The sequence below is a fragment of the Manis javanica genome, chromosome 7 (assembly GCF_040802235.1).
Source record: "Manis javanica isolate MJ-LG chromosome 7, MJ_LKY, whole genome shotgun sequence".
Classification (NCBI taxonomy): Eukaryota; Metazoa; Chordata; class Mammalia; order Pholidota; family Manidae; genus Manis; species Manis javanica.
Window position 1 is genome coordinate 35,256,433 of NC_133162.1, and position 21,933 is coordinate 35,278,365.

Genomic DNA, 21,933 nt, shown 5'->3' on the forward strand with positions numbered 1-21,933 from the left:
TCTTCCTGTTACATTTAAATATAATGAAAAGTTGATAAGGGGTATCTTCCCTGCATCATGAACATGGCTAAGCACTTTCTGGGGAACTATAATATAAACTGTACTTTTAAGATTTCCTGTTCATACTAGAACAATTCACAGACATTTGATGTATTAATTAAATTATTTACTATATTGATTATTGTCAGCATAAATATGTTTTCGTAGCTGGCTTACCCTTGCGATGCTTATCATCTGTTGTTCTGAGTCTTTCTGAATAATGATTTTTTTTGCAGTTATAGAAATAACGAATGGATATTGACAGAAGGAAAACCTGCTCAACAAGTGAAAACAGAAAAAGCAAAATTGTGTAGTTTTAGCAAAATTATACTAAGGGAATCTATTATCCCTTCTAACAATATAAAACATTACTGTTGTATTGTTATACCATTACAAAATGACTTTAGGTGCATCATTTCTTAATCCAACTCTGTGAAGTATCACTACTAGATGTGCAGTGCCCTTACTCTCTAAAGGAAGCTACATGTAATGTTCTGAACATGACCTAAACATTTATATTATTTACACAGATTAAGTCTATGTATAGTAACCTGTATATATCATTTCCTGTGAGAAATATGACCAACACCAGAACCAGGAGGCAGATGTGTGAATGGAGGAGGATTAGGACAGAAAGTTTATGTGTAGCAACTAATGTAGGAATCCATTATACAGATATTTCTGATGTGTGAGCTTCAGAAATGAGAAAATCTAGCAGTAACTACAGCAATAAAAAGCAAATAAATTTAAGACCAATAAAAGCCGGGGGAAAAAAGTATGTTGCTGTTAGTACTGTATTTAAAGGTGTAGTCATATGAAGTGGTATGAATTTGTAAAGACAAAACATTATGATCAAAGGTTAAGAAAATAACTGCTTTCCTGGGTTCAGAGCTCATTCTACATTACACAAAAAAGCCACAAACTACACAGACAGAAATGCACTTTGAGAACTATTATGGTGACAGTGACACTTCAGGTGTTAGACTCCCATCAGAAGTGTCTGCAATGAATTCATCAGTTACAGCTGGAATCCACCCAAGTATAGGCAAGCAGTGCATCTGTGACCACTTGGGTGCATGAACAGGTTTTGAGGAAAATTATGAGGAAAAAGAACACAGCTCTAGTGTAAACTGAAAATGAAACAGCTTTCCCCTGGAACAAAACCATTAATAAACAGCAAGGGTTGTTCAGTACTAATGTGTAATAATTTTGAATCACTAAGTGCTAACTAAACATTTGGAAATGAAAAAAAGTGCAGTGGACTTAGTAGAATATACGTTCATCTCATATACTTTAAAATAGACCATCTTAACCTTTTCCTTGTCCTGGCACATAGAAAAATGATGCTATGTGTAGGACACAGTGAGATAAACAGGTGAGTCAGAGCAGGTGACTTGCCCATGGGCTCCAGGTCCCCCTCTAAGTCCCGCTGGCTTCCCAAGGACTAAAGGGATCATAAGATCAAAACTCCTCTGTAACTCATGGTCCACCAGTGTTGTGGTGCAATGGTCACAGAGCTCTGTATTAAAGATGTTGCTGAAGTATGCACAGTAACTCTTGGCGATGTTTTCTGGTTTGGTCTAAAAAGTGTCTTTGTACAATAAACTTTGTCAAGAAATATCCATCAGACTGACCAAGATCCCCAGAAATAATTCTTACTCAGTTCTGAGTGCTCAGATATTGACTGAGGTATGTCCAGAAAGCCATGCTATATATTAGGCCAATTCTGGTAGAAAGGGTCTGAGAAAATTGAACCAGTGTATGAACTAATCTGGGACTCTGAAGTTACTTATAACCACACCAGATCTCTTAGTCTCCTTTAGAATAGAGGCACTTCCAGGATATCTCTGGGAATAAATTATATTTGAGATAGTCTTGCTAGTTTAATATGAACTATAGGTGTGGATATAGGTGCAATATATTATAGAATTTGATTAGGTGTTTTGAAAATCTATTATACTCTTTTAATAGGTAATTTGTGGTGAAGCCCTTTCTCTGTAACAGCTATATACTGCATGTAAAGAACAACCACTTTTTCTACAGAGTAAGGGAGAAAAGGAGAGAATGTATGCAGGTACATGCACATGTGGATGATCACTGTGTTAGACCAGGCCTGGCAAACTATGGCCCGCAGACAAATAATGCCTATCATCTGTGTTTGTAATTAAAGCTTTCTGGGATACAGACATACCCATTCTTTATACATATTGTCTAAGTCTGTTTTTGTGCCACAATGGTAGACCATATAGTCCAAAGAGCCAAAAATATTTATGATCTAGTACTTAAGAAAGTTTGTTGACCTCTGTACTGGACAATAGCATATAGCAAAGAAGAAACTGCATACAAAGATAGGAAGGTTCCCTCCTTTAAAAGATACTGTTAATCAGATTAATGTGTATATAGATTCAAAATGTAACAGAAAGAAAATGCTTTAATAAACATAATGATATTTCAGGGCTGGGTATGAAAAGTATATTTATAAGTTTATATGTAAAGTTATGCATATATTTACTTATTTACACAAACTTAACATCCAATCATTATTTTGAACAGTATCTAATTTAAATGAGTAATTAATTAGCTTTTGATCATACCTGTGTGAGTTTCCAAAGCTCTGCCAGGTGTGGTATTCTTCCATGAGATCAATGTGATCCAATGTAGAATTATAGAAATCAGTATAAGGAATAAGGGGAGGGTGAAGCAAATTGTTTGCAGTATCTGTAAAGATAAATTCTAACATAATGATCTTTTCCAACATGTGTATGATTCGTTCTAATAATAAGAGAATTTTAATGTCCACCACATAGCCTTTATCTAGGAATTCTTAATTTAAACAATTGAGCTCCAGATGAAAAAGGTAGTTTGAAAATTATGGTTAAAGTTCAGCCAACAAGTTCTTGCTTTTATTAAAAAAGCTGTGGTGGGGATGAAGATAGTACACATAGTTAAGGGATTGTGTAGATGATCATATACCATTTCTCCATCAGTGTGTTCTTTGCTTAGGGGTCCTTAGGAATTAATACAAGTTCCTGTTTTTTTAGGAAACACTACTTAGTAGGTCATATGCAGTTGACAGCCAGAACACAGAACACTGCCCAATAAAACATATAAGCTTTTTCATGCTTATAAATCAATTGTAAAATCCAGTATCAAAACAGAAAGTAAATTACAACTCTTCACTTTAAAGGAATGGTTTAAAATTTAAGAATGCCTCGTTGGTACTTTGAGATTCTTATGAAACGTCCTTAATATTTCACACACAATAAAAGAAAAGATGATAAAATAATAAAACCTACTAAGTAAAGCCAACACTTTAGATGCTGATGGGATCCACCAGGAACACTTTGTTATAGGTGGAAATTCTTCAGGCTTTGCAGGAAACAGGCGTAAGGAAATAAATTGCAGCAATTTTTCTACCAATTGTTTGAACCTCTTCTGGGATAATCTGATAAAGATTTTGAAATAATTTGTATCAAAATTCACATTTTCTATTTTCGTAATATATTTCGTTAGATATTAAAATACATCCTATACATGTAAGATTTTAGAATATTCCCCCAAATTCTATTTCTTAAATTGCCAAACATTTGAAAAGATGAAAAAATCTAACCCTGAATACTGTTTCTTAAATAAATAAGAGACAATCACCAAGTTAACACTAGACCTTTCATTTTTAAGGCTTTCAATATTTAGTCAATACTCATTATTCACAGACTCCATACCTGCAAATTCGCCTGCTTGCTAAAACTTAATTGTAACTCCAAAATCAATTAATATTAGAGATTTCACGATCATCTGCAGGATGGCAAAAATTTTGAGTTGCCAGGTTTGCACATTCTCAGGTGAAGTCAGTGTGACACTCTGACTTCTTTAGCTCTCATACTATAAAAAAGTGTCCTTTATGCAGTCTGTTTAGTGATGTTTTTCACATTTTTGTGCTTTTTGTTAATGATTTTTCTATTTTAAAATGGGCCCCAAAATTAGTGTTAAAAAGTTCTATCTATGGGGCGGAGCCAGGATGGCGGCGTGAGTAGAGCAGTGGAAATCTCCTCCTAAAAACACATAGAGCTATGAAAATATAACAGAAAAATCTTCCTAAAATAGAGACCACAGGACACAGGACAACATCCAGACCACATCCACACCTGCAAGAACCCAGCGCCTTGCGAAGGGGGTAAGATACAAGCCCTGGCCCGGCGGGACCCGAGCGCCCCTCCCCCCAGCTCCCGGCGGGTGGAAAGAAACCGGAGCGGTTTTTTTTTTGGCGAGCACTTTTTGGAAGCCTTAAAGGGACAGGGACCCCAGTGCTAGGGAGGCAGGGTGGCGGGACTGGTGAGCGGGTGCCTGGGACCGGCGCCTGAGGACAAAGAATATCCCACATTTTTCCCTGCGGGACCGGTGGGCGGGTGCCTGAGACCGGCACTTGAGGACGGAGGAAATCGCGCGTTTTTCCCCTTTTTTTTTCTCTTTTCTGCGAGTGCTTTTTGGAAGCCTAAAAGGGACAGGGACCCCGGTGCTAGGGAGGCAGGGCGGCGGGACTGGTGAGCGGGTGCCTGGGACTAGTGCCTGAGGACAAAGAATATCGAGCGTTCCTTCCCTGCGGGACTGGTGGGTGGGTGCTTTTTGGAAGCCTTGAAAGGACAGGGACCCTGGTGCTAGGGAGACAGGGCAGCAGGACCAGTGAGCGGGTGCCTGGGACCGGCACCTGAGGACAAAAAAAAAAAGAAAAAAAAAATCGCTTGTTTTTTCCTTTTTTTTTTTTTCTTTCTTTCTGTTCCCTCTCTCATTGTTACTGTTGTTGTTTTGGTTTGGAGAGTGCTTTTTGGAAGTCTTAAAGGGGCAGGACAGGTCACTTAGACCAGAGGCAGGGAATCTGGGGATCTCTGGGCACTCTAACCCCCTGGGCAGAAGGGAGCACAGAGACCCCTTACGGAGATAAATAGCCTCCTGGCCGCTCCCCCTCCAACGGGGCTCCACCATTTTGGAGGAACAGCCCCAGCCAGGCCAAGCCCACAGCAACAGCGGAGATAAACCCCAAAGCAACTGGGCAGGAAGCAGAAGCCCTGTCTGCGCACAGCTGCCCAGCACAAGCAACTAGAGGTCGCTATTCTCCCAGGAAAAGGCTACAAACCAACAAGAAGGGAAGCTCTTCCAGCGGTCACTTGTACCAGCTCTGCAAACTATATCTATCACCATGAAAAGGCAAAACTACAGGCAGACAAAGATCACAGAGACAACACCTGAGAAGGAGACAGACCTAACTAGTCCTCCTGAAAAAGAATTCAAAATAAAAATCATGAACATGCCGACAGAGATGCAGAGAAAAATGCAAGAGCAGTGGGATGAGATGCAGAGAAAAATGCAAGAGCAGTGGGATGAAGTCCGGAAGGAGATCACAGACGTCAGGAAAGAGATCACAGAAGTGAAACAATCCCTGGAAGGATTTATAAGCAGAATGGATAAGATGCAAGAGGCCATTGAAGGAATAGAAGCCAGAGAACAGGAACGTATAGAAGCTGACATAGAGAGAGATAAAAGGATCTCCAGGAATGAAACAACACTAAGAGAAATATGTGACCAATACAAAAGGAATAACATTCGTATTATAGGGATACCAGAAGAGGAAGAAAGAGGAAAAGGGATAGAAAGTGTCTTTGAAGAAATAATTGCTGAAAACTTCCCCAAACTGGAGGAGGAAATAATCGAACAGACCATGGAATTATACAGAACCCCCAACAGAAAGGATCCAAGGAGGACAACACCAAGACACATAGTAATTAAAATGGCAAGGATCAAAGACAAGGAAAGAGTTTTAAAGGCAGCTAGAGAGAAAAAGGTCACCTATAAAGGAAAACCAATCAGGCTAACATCAGACTTCTCAACAGAAACCCTACAGGCCAGAAGAGAATGGCATGATATACTTAATGCAATGAAACAGAAGGGCCTTGAACCAAGGATACTGTATCCAGCACGACTATCATTTAAATATGATGGTGGGATTAAACAATTCCCAGACAAGCAAAAGCTGAGGGAATTTGCCTCCCACAAACCACCTCTACAGGGCATCCTACAGGGACTGCTCTAGATGGGAACACCCCTAAAAAGATGACAGAACAGAACACCCAACATATGAAGAATGGAGGAGGAGGAATAAGAAGGGAGAGAAGAAAAGAATCTCCAGACAGTGTATATAACAGCTCAATAAGCGAGCTAAGTTAGGCAGTAAGATACTAAAGAAGCTAACCTTGAACCTTTGGTAACCACGAATCTACAGCCTGCAATGGCAATAAGTACATATCTCTCAATAGTCACCCTAAATGTAAATGGACTTAATGCACCAATCAAAAGACACAGAGTAATAGAATGGATAAAAAAGCAAGACCCATCTATATGCTGCTTACAAGAAACTCACCTTAAACCCAAAGATAAGCATAGACTAAAAGTCAAGGGATGGAAAAACATATTTCAGGCAAACAACAGTGAGAAGAAAGCAGGGGTTGCAGTACTAATATCAGACAAAATAGACTTCAAAACAAAGAAAGTAACAAGAGATAAAGAAGGCCACTACATAATGATAAAGGGCTCAGTCCAACAAGAGGATATAACCATTCTAAATATATATGCACCCAATACAGGAGCACCAGCATATGTGAAGCAAATACTAACAGAACTAAAGAGGGAAATAGACTGCAATGCATTCATAGTAGGAGACTTCAACACACCACTCACCCCAAAGGATAGATCCACCGGGCAGAAAATAAGTAAAGACACACAGGCACTGAACAACACACTAGAACAGATGGACCTAATAGACATCTATAGAACTCTACATCCAAAAGCAACAGGATATACATTCTTCTCAAGTGCACATGGAACATTCTCCAGAATAGACCACATACTAGCTCACAAAAAGAGCCTCAGTAAATTCCAAAATATTGAAATTCTACCAACCAATTTTTCAGACCACAAAGGTATGAAAGTAGAAATAAATTCTACAAAGAAAACAAAAAGGCTCACAAACACATGGAGGCTTAACAACATGCTACTAAATAATCAATGGATCAATGAACAAATCAAAATAGAGATCAAGGAATATATAGAAACAAATGACAACAACAACACTAAGCCCCAACTTCTGTGGGATGCAGCGAAAGCAGTCTTAAGAGGAAAGTATATAGCAATCCAGGCACACTTGAAGAAGGAAGAACAATCCCAAATGAATAGTCTAACATCACAATTATTAAAACTGGAAAAAGAAGAACAAAGGAGGCCTAAAGTCAGCAGAAGGAGGGACATAATAAAGATCAGAGAAGAAATAAACAAAATTGAGAAGAATAAAACAATAGCAAAAATCAATGAAACCAAGAGCTGGTTCTTTGAGAAAATAAACAAAATAGATAAGCCTCTAGCCCAACTTATTAAGAGAAAAAGAGAGTCAACACAAATCAACATAATCAGAAATGAGAATGGAAAAATCACGACAGACTCCACAGAAATACAAAGAATTATTAAAGACTACTATGAAAACCTATATGCCAACAAGCTGGAAAACCTAGAAGAAATGGACAACTTCCTAGAAAAATACAACCTCCCAAGACTGACCAAGGAAGAAACACAAAAGTTAAACAAACCAATTACAAGCAAAGAAATTGAAACAGTAATCCAAAAACTACCCAAGAACAAAACCCCGGGGCCGGACGGATTTACCTCGGAATTTTATCAGACACACAGAGAAGACATAATACCCATTCTCCTTAAAGTGTTCCACAAAATAGAAGAAGAGGGAATACTCCCAAACTCATTCTATGAGGCCAACATCACCCTAATACCAAAACCAGGCAAAGACCCCACCAAAAAAGAAAATTACAGACCAATATCCCTGATGAATGTAGATGCAAAAATACTCAACAAAATATTAGCAAACAGAATTCAACAGTATATCAAAAGGATCATACACCATGACCAAGTGGGGTTCATCCCAGGGATGCAAGGATGGTACAACATTCGAAAATCCATCAACATCATCCACCACATCAACAAAAAGAAAGACAAAAACCACATGATCATCTCCATAGATGCTGAAAAAGCATTTGACAAAATTCAACATCCATTCATGATAAAAACTCTCAGCAAAATGGGAATAGAGGGCAAGTACCTCAACATAATAAAGGCCATATATGATAAACCCACAGCCAGCATTATACTGAACAGCGAGAAGCTGAAAGCATTTCCTCTGAGATCGGGAACCAGACAGGGATGCCCGCTCTCCCCACTGTTATTTAACATAGTACTGGAGGTCCTAGCCACGGCAATCAGACAAAACAAAGAAATACAAGGAATCCAGATTGGTAAAGAAGAAGTTAAACTATCACTATTTGCAGATGATATGATACTGTACATAAAAAACCCTAAAGACTCCACTCCAAAACTACTAGAACTGATATCGGAATACAGCAAAGTTGCAGGATACAAAATTAACACACAGAAATCTGTAGCTTTCCTATACACTAACAACGAATCAATAGAAAGAGAAATCAGGAAAACAATTCCATTCACCATTGCATCAAAAAGAATAAAATACCTAGGAATAAACCTAACCAAAGAAGTGAAAGACTTATACTCTGAAAACTACAAGTCACTCTTAAGAGAAATTAAAGGGGACACTAATAAATGGAAACTCATCCCATGCTCATGGCTAGGAAGAATTAATATCGTCAAAATGGCCATCCTGCCCAAAGCAATATACAGATTTGATGCAATCCCTCTCAAATTACCAGCAACATTCTTCAATGAATTGGAACAAATAATTCAAAAATTCATATGGAAACACCAAAGACCCCGAATAGCCAAAGCAATCCTGAAAAAGAAGAATAAAGTAGGGGGGATCTCACTCCCCAACTTCAAGCTCTACTACAAAGCCATAGTAATCAAGACAATTTGGTACTGGCACAAGAACAGAGCCACAGACCAGTGGAACCGATTAGAGACCCCAGAAATTAACCCAAACATATATGGTCAATTAATATTTGATAAAGGAGCCATGGACATACAATGGCAAAATGACAGTCTCTTCAACAGATGGTGCTGGCAAAACTGGACAGCTACATGTAGGAGAATGAAACTGGACCATTGTCTAACCCCATATACAAAGGTAAACTCAAAATGGATCAAAGACCTGAATGTAAGTCATGAAACCATTAAACGCTTGGAAAAAAACATAGGCAAAAACCTCTTAGACATAAACATGAGTGATCTCTTCTTGAACATATCTCCCTGGGCAAGGAAAACAACAGCAAAAATGAGCAAGTGGGACTACATTAAGCTGAAAAGCTTCTGTACAGCGAAAGACACCATCAATAGAACAAAAAGGAACCCTACAGTATGGGAGAATATATTTGAAAATGACAGATCCAATAAAGGCTTGACGTCCAGAATATATAAAGAGCTCACACGCCTCAACAAACAAAAAACAAATAACCCAATTAAAAAATGGGCACAGGAACTGAACAGACAGTTCTCCAAAAAAGAAATACAGATGGCCAAGAGACACATGAAAAGATGCTCCACATCGCTAATTATCAGAGAAATGCAAATTAAAACTACAATGAGGTATCACCTCACACCAGTAAGGATAGCTGCCATCCAAAAGACAAACAACAACAAATGTTGGCGAGGCTGTGGAGAAAGGGGAACCCTCCTACACTGCTGGTGGGAATGTAAATTAGTTCAACCATTGTGGAAAGCAGTATGGAGGTGCATCAAAATGCTCAAAACAGACCTACCATTTGACCCAGGAATTCCACTCCTAGGAATTTACCCTAAGAACGCAGCAATCAAGTTTGAGAAAGACAGATGCACTCCTATGTTTATCGCAGCACTATTTACAATAGCCAAGAATTGGAAGCAACCTAAATGTCCATCGGTAGATGAATGGATAAAGAAGATGTGGTACATATACACAATGGAATACTACTCAGCCATAAGAAGTGGAAAAATCCAACCATTTGCAGCAACATGGATGGAGCTGGAGAGTATTATGCTCAGTGAAATAAGCCAAGCAGAGAAAGAGAAATACCAAATGATTTCACTCATCTGAGGAGTATAGGAACAAAGGAAAAACTGAAGGAACAAAACAGCAGCAGAATTACAGAACCCAAAAATGGACTAACAGGTACCAAAGGGAAAGGAACTGGGGAGGATGGGTGGGCAGGGAGGGATAAGGGGGGGAAGAAGAAGGGGGGTATTAAGATTAGCATGCATGGGGGGAGGGAGAAAGGGGAGGGTGGGCTGCACAACACAGAGAGGACAAGTAGTGACTCTACCACATTTTGCTAAGCTGATGGATAGTAACCGTAATGTGGTTGTTAGGGGGGACCTGATATAGGGGAGAGCATAGTAAACATAGTATTCTTCATGTAAGTGTAGATTAAAAATTAAAAAAAAAAAAAAAAGAAAGAAAGAAAGAAAGAAAAGGGGGATTACTCCTTAACAGGATAAAACTATTGGTAAATCAAAGATCAACGCATGCTTTAAATATCCTTAATGTTGATCACTTAAAGGGTGTCAGATGATCAGCTATGGAGGTACTCTTTTCTGATAATATTCCTTTCTCTTAATTAAAAAAAAAAAAGCAGTTACTGTGTGCTGACCTCCAATGAGTTCTGCACAGTGGTATAGAGGGCATGTCAAAGTGTGGGCAAAGGGTCTGTTTGTTTCTATGCAGAAGATCAAGGCCTAGCTTGGATACCCAGAAAATGAACTAAGATATGATATGAGGAGGAGCTTCCGGCATCAGCACTCTCTGGAGGACTTGTGCCGGGGGATGATCATCAAAAAGACTCCACAGGGATCCGGACGATGCTGCGGTTGTGGCTGCATCCAGCCCACCGTCTCCTGGACTTGCCATAGGAATGAGGAGGGAGATGTCTAGGCTGGCATGTGCATACAGTGAGACAACAAATTTGACCAGATCTGTACTGTTGGAACTCAACCAGGAGTTGGGAGGGGTGCAAGTTGTAGCACTCCAAAATCTCATGACTATAGACTATCTATGGTTAAAAGAACATATGGGATGTGAACAGATCCCAGAAATGGGCTGCTTTAATTTGTCTGATGGTTCAAGTACAGTTGGACAATATCCATCATATCATAGATAAATTTTCACAAATGCCTAGGGTGCCTAAACGGTTTTCTTGGCTTCACTGGAGATGGATGGTAATTATAGATTTGCTTTGTTTATGTCACCGTATTCCTATTATGTTAATATGTGTGTGCAAATTAGTTAGTAGTTTAAAACCTATACATACTTAAGGTACTATACAAGAAGATATGTCAAAGAAATAATCAATCCTCCCATGTTTCCTTCATATGCTACATCTATAGCTTTTCTTCTTCCTTCCTAATTACAACCCTTAAATAGAATTCGTGCCTCATATCGAATTTACCGAGTATCATAATTCCTCCAGGTGGTAAAGATACCTCGAGACAAGTGCTGGGCATAGAAGCCACAAGGCATAAATCTGCAAAGAAGTAAAAAAGCTAACCTTTGCAAACAATATGGCTTCTCTCTCACTTACCAACTTTACATTTCCCTGTATGGCCCCGGAAGATGACTGGTTAGCCAGAGACGGGTAAGATTCCTCAAGGGAGGAACAACCTAAGACAGGCACAGTCGCAGGGGGGCCATCAGGTGAGAATTTGGGGATCAACAGAGGTGAGGCTCAGAACCTCACCCCCCCTGCTTTGAGAGAAATCTTCTGCATCCGTGGATGTCTTGCTGCTCTTGTCTAGCCTGGATTAATACTTAGTCCATAGGCACACACCTGATCATCTGATCATCTACATTTGCCTTCTTACAGCACTAAACTATGTTTTCTACCTTTATCTTGCATCTACCTACCACTTCAGCATTTTATTAAAAATAAAAATAATAATACAATAGGAGAAATGTGGGAACAACATATAAATCAAGTACAAAAATCAAACGAATATTCATATTTGACCTGATTGTTTATAGGTCATATTGCATGATCAAAACCGAAAATTTCTGTGATGAATGCCCTTGTACTGTTCACCATGTAAGAATTTATTCACTATGTAAGAATTCGTTCACCATGTAAGAACTTGTTCGTTATGCTTCAGAAGATTGGAGACTGACGAGAATTAGGCTTGAGATGGATTAATGATTGTACATTGAGCGTTGACCCCCCTATACTGAATTTTATTGTTGTTAACAACCATTTGATCAATAAATATGAGAGATGCCCTCTCAAAAAAAAAAAAAAGAAAAAAAAAGAAAAAAAAAGTTCTATCTAGTGTTCATTAAGTACAAGAAGGATGTAATGTGCCTTACAGAGATTATAGTTCTATTAGATAAAATTTGTTCAGTTATAAGTTATAGTGCTATTGACCATGAATTCAGTGTTAAAGAATCAATAACTTATTTTAAATGAGATGTTAAACAAAGAAAAAGCAATGTTATGTACTGATCAGCTGATGAAAATGTGACCAAAGGCTTGCAGGAACTAACCCTGTTATTTCACAGGAGCACTGGTTCAGGTATTTGTTAATTCAGTGTTAGCAGCAATGTTACAGAACATAACTACTGTGAATAATGAGAACTGACTATATTTAAAATGAATTTTTGAAGCACTTTGCCCCTTGAACTTTTATCAATTATGGAGAAAAGTCATTTTAATTGAGTATAGTTCTATGAAAAAAAAACTGTACTTTTTATAAATTGATACTGGTGGTTAACCTGTATTTTAGGATGATATTATTAGGTAAGGAAAAGGCATCATGTAAATAATGGTGAGATTCATTGATATAAAGATGGGGATAGAAAGGCACAGATTAAAATACCAATGTCTGAGCAAATGCAGTTACCATCTTTGAGATCTCAATAGCTGTATAAGCAAAATGGTTTACATTAAAAACAGATTTTTAATTACCTTCTATGTAGTACTAAAATATGTTTATAATTGGCTTTTGAGGCACTGTGAATTATAAGATCATTTCTAAAGACTTAAAAACATTTAAATACATCTTATTATAAAAGTACTAGTATCAAATTAAAACTGTAAGATTATAAAAGTTCTTAACATCACAGAATGATTTACTTTTTAAACCAGTGAACTAGGAAATGATGGTCAGCTTCCACTAAAGTAGCTATCTGTCGAAGCAAGTGAGCATAGATGACATACGTAGATGTGTTATTAAATTGAGGATTCTGAAAAAGATATTAAAGATAATTGAATTAAAATTTTGTTAACATGTAAAAGGAAAGACACTGAGCTTAATGAGCTAAGTGGTAAATTCAGGAAACTAAATTTGAGATTATAAAATACTAGGTGAAACTTTTAAAATAATCTAATTTTCAATTATTTAATCAACAGGGACTTTGATTTCTACTGTGGTACAGTGGAAAAGAGCATGGGCTTTGAAATTAAGACATATCTGGGTCTGATGGCTACTTCTACCACTTGGGCATGTTTAAACTTCTCAATTTCTTCATCTGTAACATAGGAACAATAATATCTAAGAGATTGTTTTAAGTATTATAAAAGAAAATATATATAAAGCCACCTAGCTCCATTTCTGGAATAAATGGTGGCAATTACTATCATTTAATTAAGCAAACCTGGTTGTTCCTTGATTGAAAAAAAAAAGAATGCTAGAAAAATGACATAAAAGCTTGTTGTGAAACTTGCCAGTAAAACTATTTGCATATCTCATGAAGAACAAAGGGAGAACCATATAATAGCTTCTGACGACTTTTAAATAAAGGGACATTGAAGGAATGCTTGTAAACGAAACCTCTAGTTTTATTTCCAAAATCTAAAACTCCAACACAATGTACATTTCAGAATTTCATGGTAAAAATGAATATTACTGAAAAATAAACTGAAATTTCGAGAAATAAGAGAGCACCATGTTTTTTTCAGCACTGACTTATTGGCAGAAAAATTCAAAATGAGGGAATGACCCCAGGTGGTAACTTCACCTAGTGATGGCTCAGGAAAAGACATGAACAGAGCTTACTGCTAATGACTACACTCCCTTAAAAATCTGAGCTCTGTGCTGTCATTTTTCTAGCTTTTATTATCTCTACACATATTTCCTCCCTTTTTTCTAGTTTTGCCGTTTTTCCTCCTACCTCTTTATTTTCCATTCTTACATGTCTCAGTTATCTCTCTTCTCTGTTTTTCCTCTTTTATCCCACTTTTACTTTTTCCCTCACTTCCCCTTCTTCTATCTCTGCCCTGCATATTTCCTTTATTGGACATAATATTGAACAAAACACTGTATCTTACTTGGTATTATTTTTGCTTATCTTTAAAAGAGATAATAAAATACATGAACACCTTTTGTAACTTGTAAATAATAATACAAATGTAATAGGCTACCTATGGTAATAACATACTTCTCAAAAAAATAATAAAAACTGAAAACTGCTTTTCATTTGTCTGGACCTTAACTTATTTTTTTCTATCTCTGAATCTTTATTTCTAAGAGGATAAAGTTCATCATTCTTGCTTCAGCAAATATAAACAACCACTTTGATTTTTCCATTAGAATTCTAACTTTAGCATTTATTGAAAATATACATAGAAAAGTTAGAAACCTACTGGTTTGTAAATGAAAAAAAGTTTTGGAGACAATTAAAACTAGTTAAAAGAAAGGAGGTTGGTCAGAGGAGGAAGTAGTGTTTCTATTCTGTTTGTTCCTGAATCACAGCAGGAAGGTAAGAACTAAATTAAAATTTTAATCCTAGAGATAATTTAGCTTCCCATTGTTTATGTGTTACAGCTTTAATTCTCTGGTTACAAGTAATGATAATCTAGAAAGTATTGATAATGTTCTCAAAATAATACTTAATATTTGACATCATTTCATTTACACATTCATAGATTGAGATCTGAATTGGATAACTTCAACTAAATTCTTGCTTTCTTACCTGTAAAAGTATAAAATATGCTCTAAGATCATCTTTTGTTCGTGGACTGAAAAACAAATAGGAATGATTAGAATGTTTAATCTTATAGTATCTAATAAAAAATTATCAATAAATGTTTTTGTAAGAATTGAATTGATAAAAGCCTAAAACTAGGCTTAAATTTTTATGTATTATTAGTGAGACAGTAACACATCTACAATATGCTGGGCGTACAGGTTCTTCTGTGCCTGCGCTAAGCTGGTTCTGAAGATACCTAAAAACTGCGTTAACCAGGCTATCCCACTTTATGATGTAAATATGAGTAACTCTGGAAAAACTTAAGAGTCTGACAAATAATCAACAATTTTAGACTTATGTTTTTCTTTTAATAAAGGACAGCTGATATCTCACTTCAAAATATTGATGCACTAAAGGAAGCAAATATGCTCGTGTTTATGGGTCTATTCCTGAAGTGACAGATGTAGAAATATCTACAAATCAAATTACACTTTAAATACATCTAGTAAGTTTTCAACTAAAAGAATCACATTTGGACATCTGTGAAAAGTAACTGATTTTTAATTTTTTCCATACTGATCTGGATTTTCGTATCAAATTTAACCTAGAGTTTTTGTTATTCCCAAAGCTGATGAGTGTTTCTTTCTCACCCTTATAAGATCTATTGAATACACTCTCACAAATATGCAGAAGTACCTTCTTGAACTTAAAATGGTTCACCTATATGACCACCAGATAAATTCATGATCCTTGACTAGATAGATCTGGATTAAAATACAAAACCCAAATGTTAAGAACATTTTTGAGACAACTGGGGTAATTCAAATAGGCACTTCATTTTAGAGAGTATTATTAAGTGAATGTTAAATTTGTTTGGTGTGATATGGTGTTACATGGCTAAATATGAAAATGTTATTAAGAAATGCATGCTGAAGGGTCATGATGCCCTCCATTTACCACTCATGGAGGGAGAGAAAGCAAAAGCAAATGTGACAGAAAGTCAACAACCGCTGAATCTAGGTCAGGGCGTATGAGCTTTCACTGTCTTCTTTAATATTTCTGCAGTTTGAAATTTTTCAAGATTAAATGTTAGAGGAAAAAATGGTTCACCTCAAAGTTATCTCCTTGTATTTCCTTTAAGAAATAAAATGACCAAATAATTATTAACATCTCTGTTATAGTTACAAAATAAATTTGAAAACAAACCATTGCCCAAAATGTTCTAGATGACCTTTACAAAAAGTAAAGCCATGTAATCTGAAATATAAATATATATAACATATCTATTAAAATTTAAAATAAATATGTATAATTAAAAAATTTTCATTAGTAATAATATTTCTCTTGAAGAAGGATTATCTCAACTGAATAGTGATTTAGACCACTTAGGTTTAAATCTATTCTAAACTATTTCTGTCTATATATTCTATATAATTGTCAGGCTATCTTCTCAATGGGACTACTGTTGTTTGAAAAATTATATTTGAAAATACTCAAGGCAATTCATAAATATTAAAATTCTTGGTGACAAAAGAGTCCTTTTTTTTTTTTCATTTTATAGCAATACCACGATATTTTCCAACTTCCTGTCCTATGCACTACTGTTTCAGTACCATATAAAGGTCTGGGTACAGAAATCATGGTTAGGATCACAGAATCTTCTGCCAGACTGCCTGGGTTCTATTCATGACTCAGGCACTTGCTGCATTAACTTGGGCAATTTACTTCTGTCTAGTTTCTTCAAGTGTGAAATGAGAACAATCATATTACCTATTTCATAGGATTGTTGTGAAGATCCAACAAGTATGTAAAATTGTTAGAAAGGTGCCTAGCCCATAATAGTTAATAAACTTTAGATCTTGTTGTTATAATAAATCCAAAATAAAACAGGATTTTTGGATAAAGATCACATGCTTCTTTGATACATGAATCACATCAAATTACTGTTTTAATCTCTTGTGGGCACACTTTTGAGGAGCACGGGTATACTAAAGAGAATTGAAATGCCAGCAGTTTTTGACCATTCAACTTCCTCATTCTAAATTTTTCTCTTCATTTTCAATGAAGCACTATGTATGTGTTCAACCAGAAATACAAAATTCAAGGAAAATGTAAATTTATTGATAGAATGATAAATTAGGAAAAATATTAAGTTAAAAATCACATGAAACTATACAATGATTTGTTGTTTAAAAAAAGGATCACTAGAAAAATCTGCAAAATGGTAACTTTTTAAAATACTACTCTGCCTTACTCTAAATTTTCTATAGTCATCATGAATTTCTTTGAAAATCAGAACACTGTTATTAAAATAGACAGGATACATTTAACATTACATTTAACAATTTTAATTTGGTATTATTTTATACTGGGCTTAATATAAACATTTAAATTACAATTTATGGTATTCCTTTGGCTTTAATGGAAGCTATTATTTATATTATAATGTTATTTAAATAATATCAAGTTAAATAATATGTGGTTTTAATTTAAGAGTATATTTTTTGTGTTCTGCATATTCCTAGTTCAAAATATTACCAATTACACTGCCAATGATTCCTTATATTATGATTCAATATTTAGTTCCAAGAAAAAATTTTTTCACTAGCTAAATTTGTTTCCTTATACTAGAAATAAGAAAAATTATGCTCTGACTACTAGGAAGTCTAAGGCTAACTTCAAGGCCCATGTTATTTCATTCTACGTTATTGATGTAACTACCCATTCCATTTTTGTAAAGCACGTATATTTGTACACAACAAATTTTATACACAATTTTAAAGGATTCACAGGTCCCTGAAGTCAACCGGACCCTCCTGAGAAGCCACAAAACTCAAATTAAAAAGCTTTATAAAAAGGCTTATTATAATTTTTCTGATCTGTTTTTTTTTATGTTAACATCTAAAATCTTTTCTGAGAGTAAAGTATATACATACATATTAAAAATGTATGGGATGTGTAAATCAAACAGCTATGCTGATTAGCTAAATAACAGTTACATTTACCCTTTCCATTCTCGTAGTAGGCTGTTAATGATTCCCTTTAATACTGTCTTCTGAATGTCTTGAGGCTGTAGGTAAAAGAAAATTGTAAAATAATTAGGATTAGCTACTTAGGTGACTTTTATATGTTAAATATATTTACAGATCTGTTTCAAAAGTTAAAATCAGACTTGATAAGTGAGGACTGCCACTTAGCATCAACTTCATATCTAAGAGTCCCTGAACACTGGTGACATAAGATTACAGTAAGATTGCTACCTGTGATTTGCAGTACACACCTGCACAAACCTTACATGGGGTGCCTTTGATGACCAATATCAGTTTTATATAAGTGAAAAACAATTTTACTTTCTCTGGATTGGCAGGATAAAATAATAAACACAAGTCCAAGAGTAGCATGTTTAACAATGTAAAATGACTGCATGTATTTTGAATATATTTAGTTTTACCCCTACCAAGTTACAATTAGCAATTAAACCCAATTCATTATTAAGTGCAACCAAATTATGCTTTAAAAGATAAAGACTTTTTTTCAGCATAGGATTTGGAAAAGACATAAAGTAATATCCCTTTATAGTTTAACAGCTTAGATACTAAAAAATCTTACTTACTACCAAGCATGTCAATTAAGACTAATTGAAAACAAAATATATCTGGATGGTACTTACTTATAATAAATAATGATTAAACCCTCATTAACTAGGAACTTCAAAAAGCACTAAAATTTCTGTGACATGTTATATGAAAAAGGCAGGTATCAAGAAAATAAGCGTGTATCACAGATTTATTTAAAAACCACAACAATCAGTTCCAAGAAATGTTTATCAGCACTCATTCAGCCTAGTTTCCTTATATATGTATATTTACTATCTCATTCTTTTCTCTTCCTCTGCTCATGGAGACCCTTCACACCAGAACACAAACAATATCCCTGCTCAATTAACCACTTACGTAGTGTCTGTCCCTGAATAGCGGAAGGCTGCAGGAGAAAAATCAAATGTGGGGACTGGAACCACTTTAAGTTTATGACATGAATCTCAAAAGGACACTCAAGACCACTGAGAGTCCTTCAACATTTACCTAGTTCATTTTCTTCCTTATTCTGAAGACAATGATTTCAAGCCTTCACATTCTTCCAGTCTCCAATACCTCCTTCCTGTCATCACTTCTAGCTATGATCTTGCCACATACTTCAAAGAGAAAACGGGTGCATCCAGATGAGAACAGAGTCATTGTTACACTATCAATTCTACCAATTTAGCTGTAATCTATAATCCCAAAGTCAACCCCTCGACTTGGGCCCTATATCCTTCTTCCTCTTAACCTTGTCCTTGTCAAGGGCCTGGTTGTTCAGTTTTCTCTTTTCTCTCCCCTGTCATCCATTTCTTCCTCTTACTAGATCATTCCCACCAGTATAATGCCATATACTAGTATCATCTCACTAAATTTCTCAGCAGCATTTGATAAGGCTAACTACTCCCTTCTTGAAACACTTAGTATACCCGAGCCTTATCCTTCCAATTAAATGGCAATACCATCCACTCAGTTTCCTTTTCCCCACCAAGTTCCACATCTGATAGATCACAAGTTTTGTCAGCTGTACTCCATGATGTACTCAGTCTGAACATTTCTCACCATTTCCACTGAGAAACCTTAGTCCAAACATCATCATTGCTTAAACTACTGCAATGCCTTTCTAATTCCTTTCTCTAGTCCCATTACAGATCATCTTCCATAAAGAATACAGTGGGATCATTGATTATCTCCCAACCAATGCCCACTTTCTCCCTAGTTCACCAAACTTTAGTCACAAGAGACTTATTTTTTAACTTACTAAATGTGTTTCTTTCTCAGGGCCTGTGTGTTAGCTGCACTTCTGTTAATTGTGCTGCTCTCACATCTTTGCACAGCTTGAGTCTTTGTCATCACCAAGATCTCAAATGCCACCTTATAGAAGCCTACCCTGAGCTTTCTAGCTAAAGCAATGCCTAGTCACTGCTTGCCACATTATCCTGTCTTCTCGTAGCACTCATCAGTCTTGAAATTATTTCCTTTCTTATTTGTTTTCAGATTTATTATCTATCTGTATTCTGTCCCTTTTAGAAACTAGAACATAAAGTCCTTGAAGATGTATTTTATTTAACATTATATCTTCAATAACAAGACTCTCAATTTATACATTATACCTGCTGACAGAGTGCTTGACTCCATACACTTAAGATCCTTCCAAGGTGCAAACAAATACCAACCTCTTCTAAATACCCTTCCTAATGCTATTGATTTCTCCTTCATCTGATCACCTATAGTATTTATTTTCTTAAAGGCTATATTGTCTGTAATTAGCAACAGCTACTTCAACTGTCTTTTGGTTAGAATATGCATGGTATGTCTTCTACCAACCCTTTACTCTCAACCTTTCCATATTCTTGCTTTAGATGTCTCTTGTAATTAGCACGGAGCTAGCATTTTTAAAAATCAAAATGACAGTCTTTTAATCAGTGAGTTTACATGATGCATTTTCATTTGTTGTGAATACTAATAATTTGGATTTTTTTCTGCAGTTGAACTTTTTATTTTCTATTTAATGCTCTTTTTATAGCTTTTTCTTACCTTTAAACTGATCACATTTTATTTCTCCACCTGTTAGCTGGTTTTCTTTTTCTGCTCCCCCATTCTCCTGTTAGGATGGTATTTGCTGTATTTGTATGATTTTAGAGGTTACTTTAAAAATTTTGCTAGTAGTTAACAAATCTAAAGTTAATATGCTATCTCTCTCCTGTTAGGATGGCATTTGCTGTATTTGTATGATTTTAGAGGTTACTTTAAAAATTTTGCTACCTATAGTTAACAAATCTAAAGTTAATATGCTAATCTCTCTTCAGATCATCTTAGAATACACTAAATTCCAATAACCTTCCCCTACTTACATGTTGTTATTCTCCAGTCTTAACTTGTTAATTATACACATTAGATATTAATTTTATGCAGTGTTTGTTACACTGACACATATTTATCAACTTCTCTTCTATCATTCCTTCTTATACCTCTGGTCTTCCTTTTGAAATCATTTTCCTTCTCTGAAGTACATCTTTTAGAAGTTTCTTTAAGAACATGTCTGTTGGTGGTAAAGTCAGTCTTTGTTTACTGTAGATATTTTTACATCACACTTATTCTTGAAAGTTTTTCTTGCTGTGTCCATCAATGCCTCTACTATTTTCATTCAGAATTCTGCAAATATTATTCCACATTTTCTGGCACCCATTGTTTCTGTTAAGATGTCTATCAATAGTCAATTATTGTTCATTTTTGGATGATCTGCCTTTTCTCTTTGGTTACTTGTACAATAATCCCTTTTGATGAGCTTTATTTTGATGTTTCACAGTTTCACTACAGTGTGTGCAGGTTTAGATTTTGTTTATCTTGCTTAGTATTATGCTTCCTGTATTATTCATGGATTCATGTCTTACATCAGTTCTGTGAAGTCCTCAGCCATTAAATATATCTCCATTGTTTCTATTCTCTACTTCTGAAACTCAAAATGTGTCCTTGACATTTTCATTCTACCCTCTATATATCTTTACTTTTTTCATAGTTCTTTATCACTGTTTGCCTCTGTGGTCTATTCTGAGAAATTTCTTCAATTAGTTTGCTAATTCTTTTTTCAGCTGTTTAATCCGCCTATTGATTTTTCTTTATCTAAAAATTCTATTTGGTGTCAAATCTGACTATTTTAGACAGGCTCATGGTTCATAACCCTAATATCTGAAGTCTTAGGGGATTCATTTATTATTTTTTTCTGACTATGATTCAAAGTTAATTTTTTATTTGAATGCTTATTGAACACACTTAGTTTTACATTCTATAGGAATCCTTGGGTTCTAAAAATGAGGATTTTTATATTCCCTCTAGAAGCTGGTGGGCAGGGGTCAAGAGAGTGAG

General features: G+C 35.7%; 1 protein-coding gene across 2 annotated transcripts in view; it reads right to left on the reverse strand.

The window, feature by feature from the left end:
• Positions 1–21,933, reverse strand: part of HECTD2 (HECT domain E3 ubiquitin protein ligase 2) — a 111,268-nt gene that overhangs the window by 19,245 nt on the left and 70,090 nt on the right. For both annotated transcript variants that reach the window (XM_037003077.2, XM_073240708.1), the window contains 6 exons: positions 17,998–18,062; positions 14,996–15,041; positions 13,158–13,267; positions 3,336–3,484; positions 2,634–2,757; positions 217–313 (listed from right to left, as the gene is read on the reverse strand). In XM_037003077.2, coding sequence (XP_036858972.2) covers positions 217–313; positions 2,634–2,757; positions 3,336–3,484; positions 13,158–13,267; positions 14,996–15,041; positions 17,998–18,062 — 591 coding nt within the window. The remainder of the gene's footprint in view (positions 1–216; positions 314–2,633; positions 2,758–3,335; positions 3,485–13,157; positions 13,268–14,995; positions 15,042–17,997; positions 18,063–21,933) is intronic.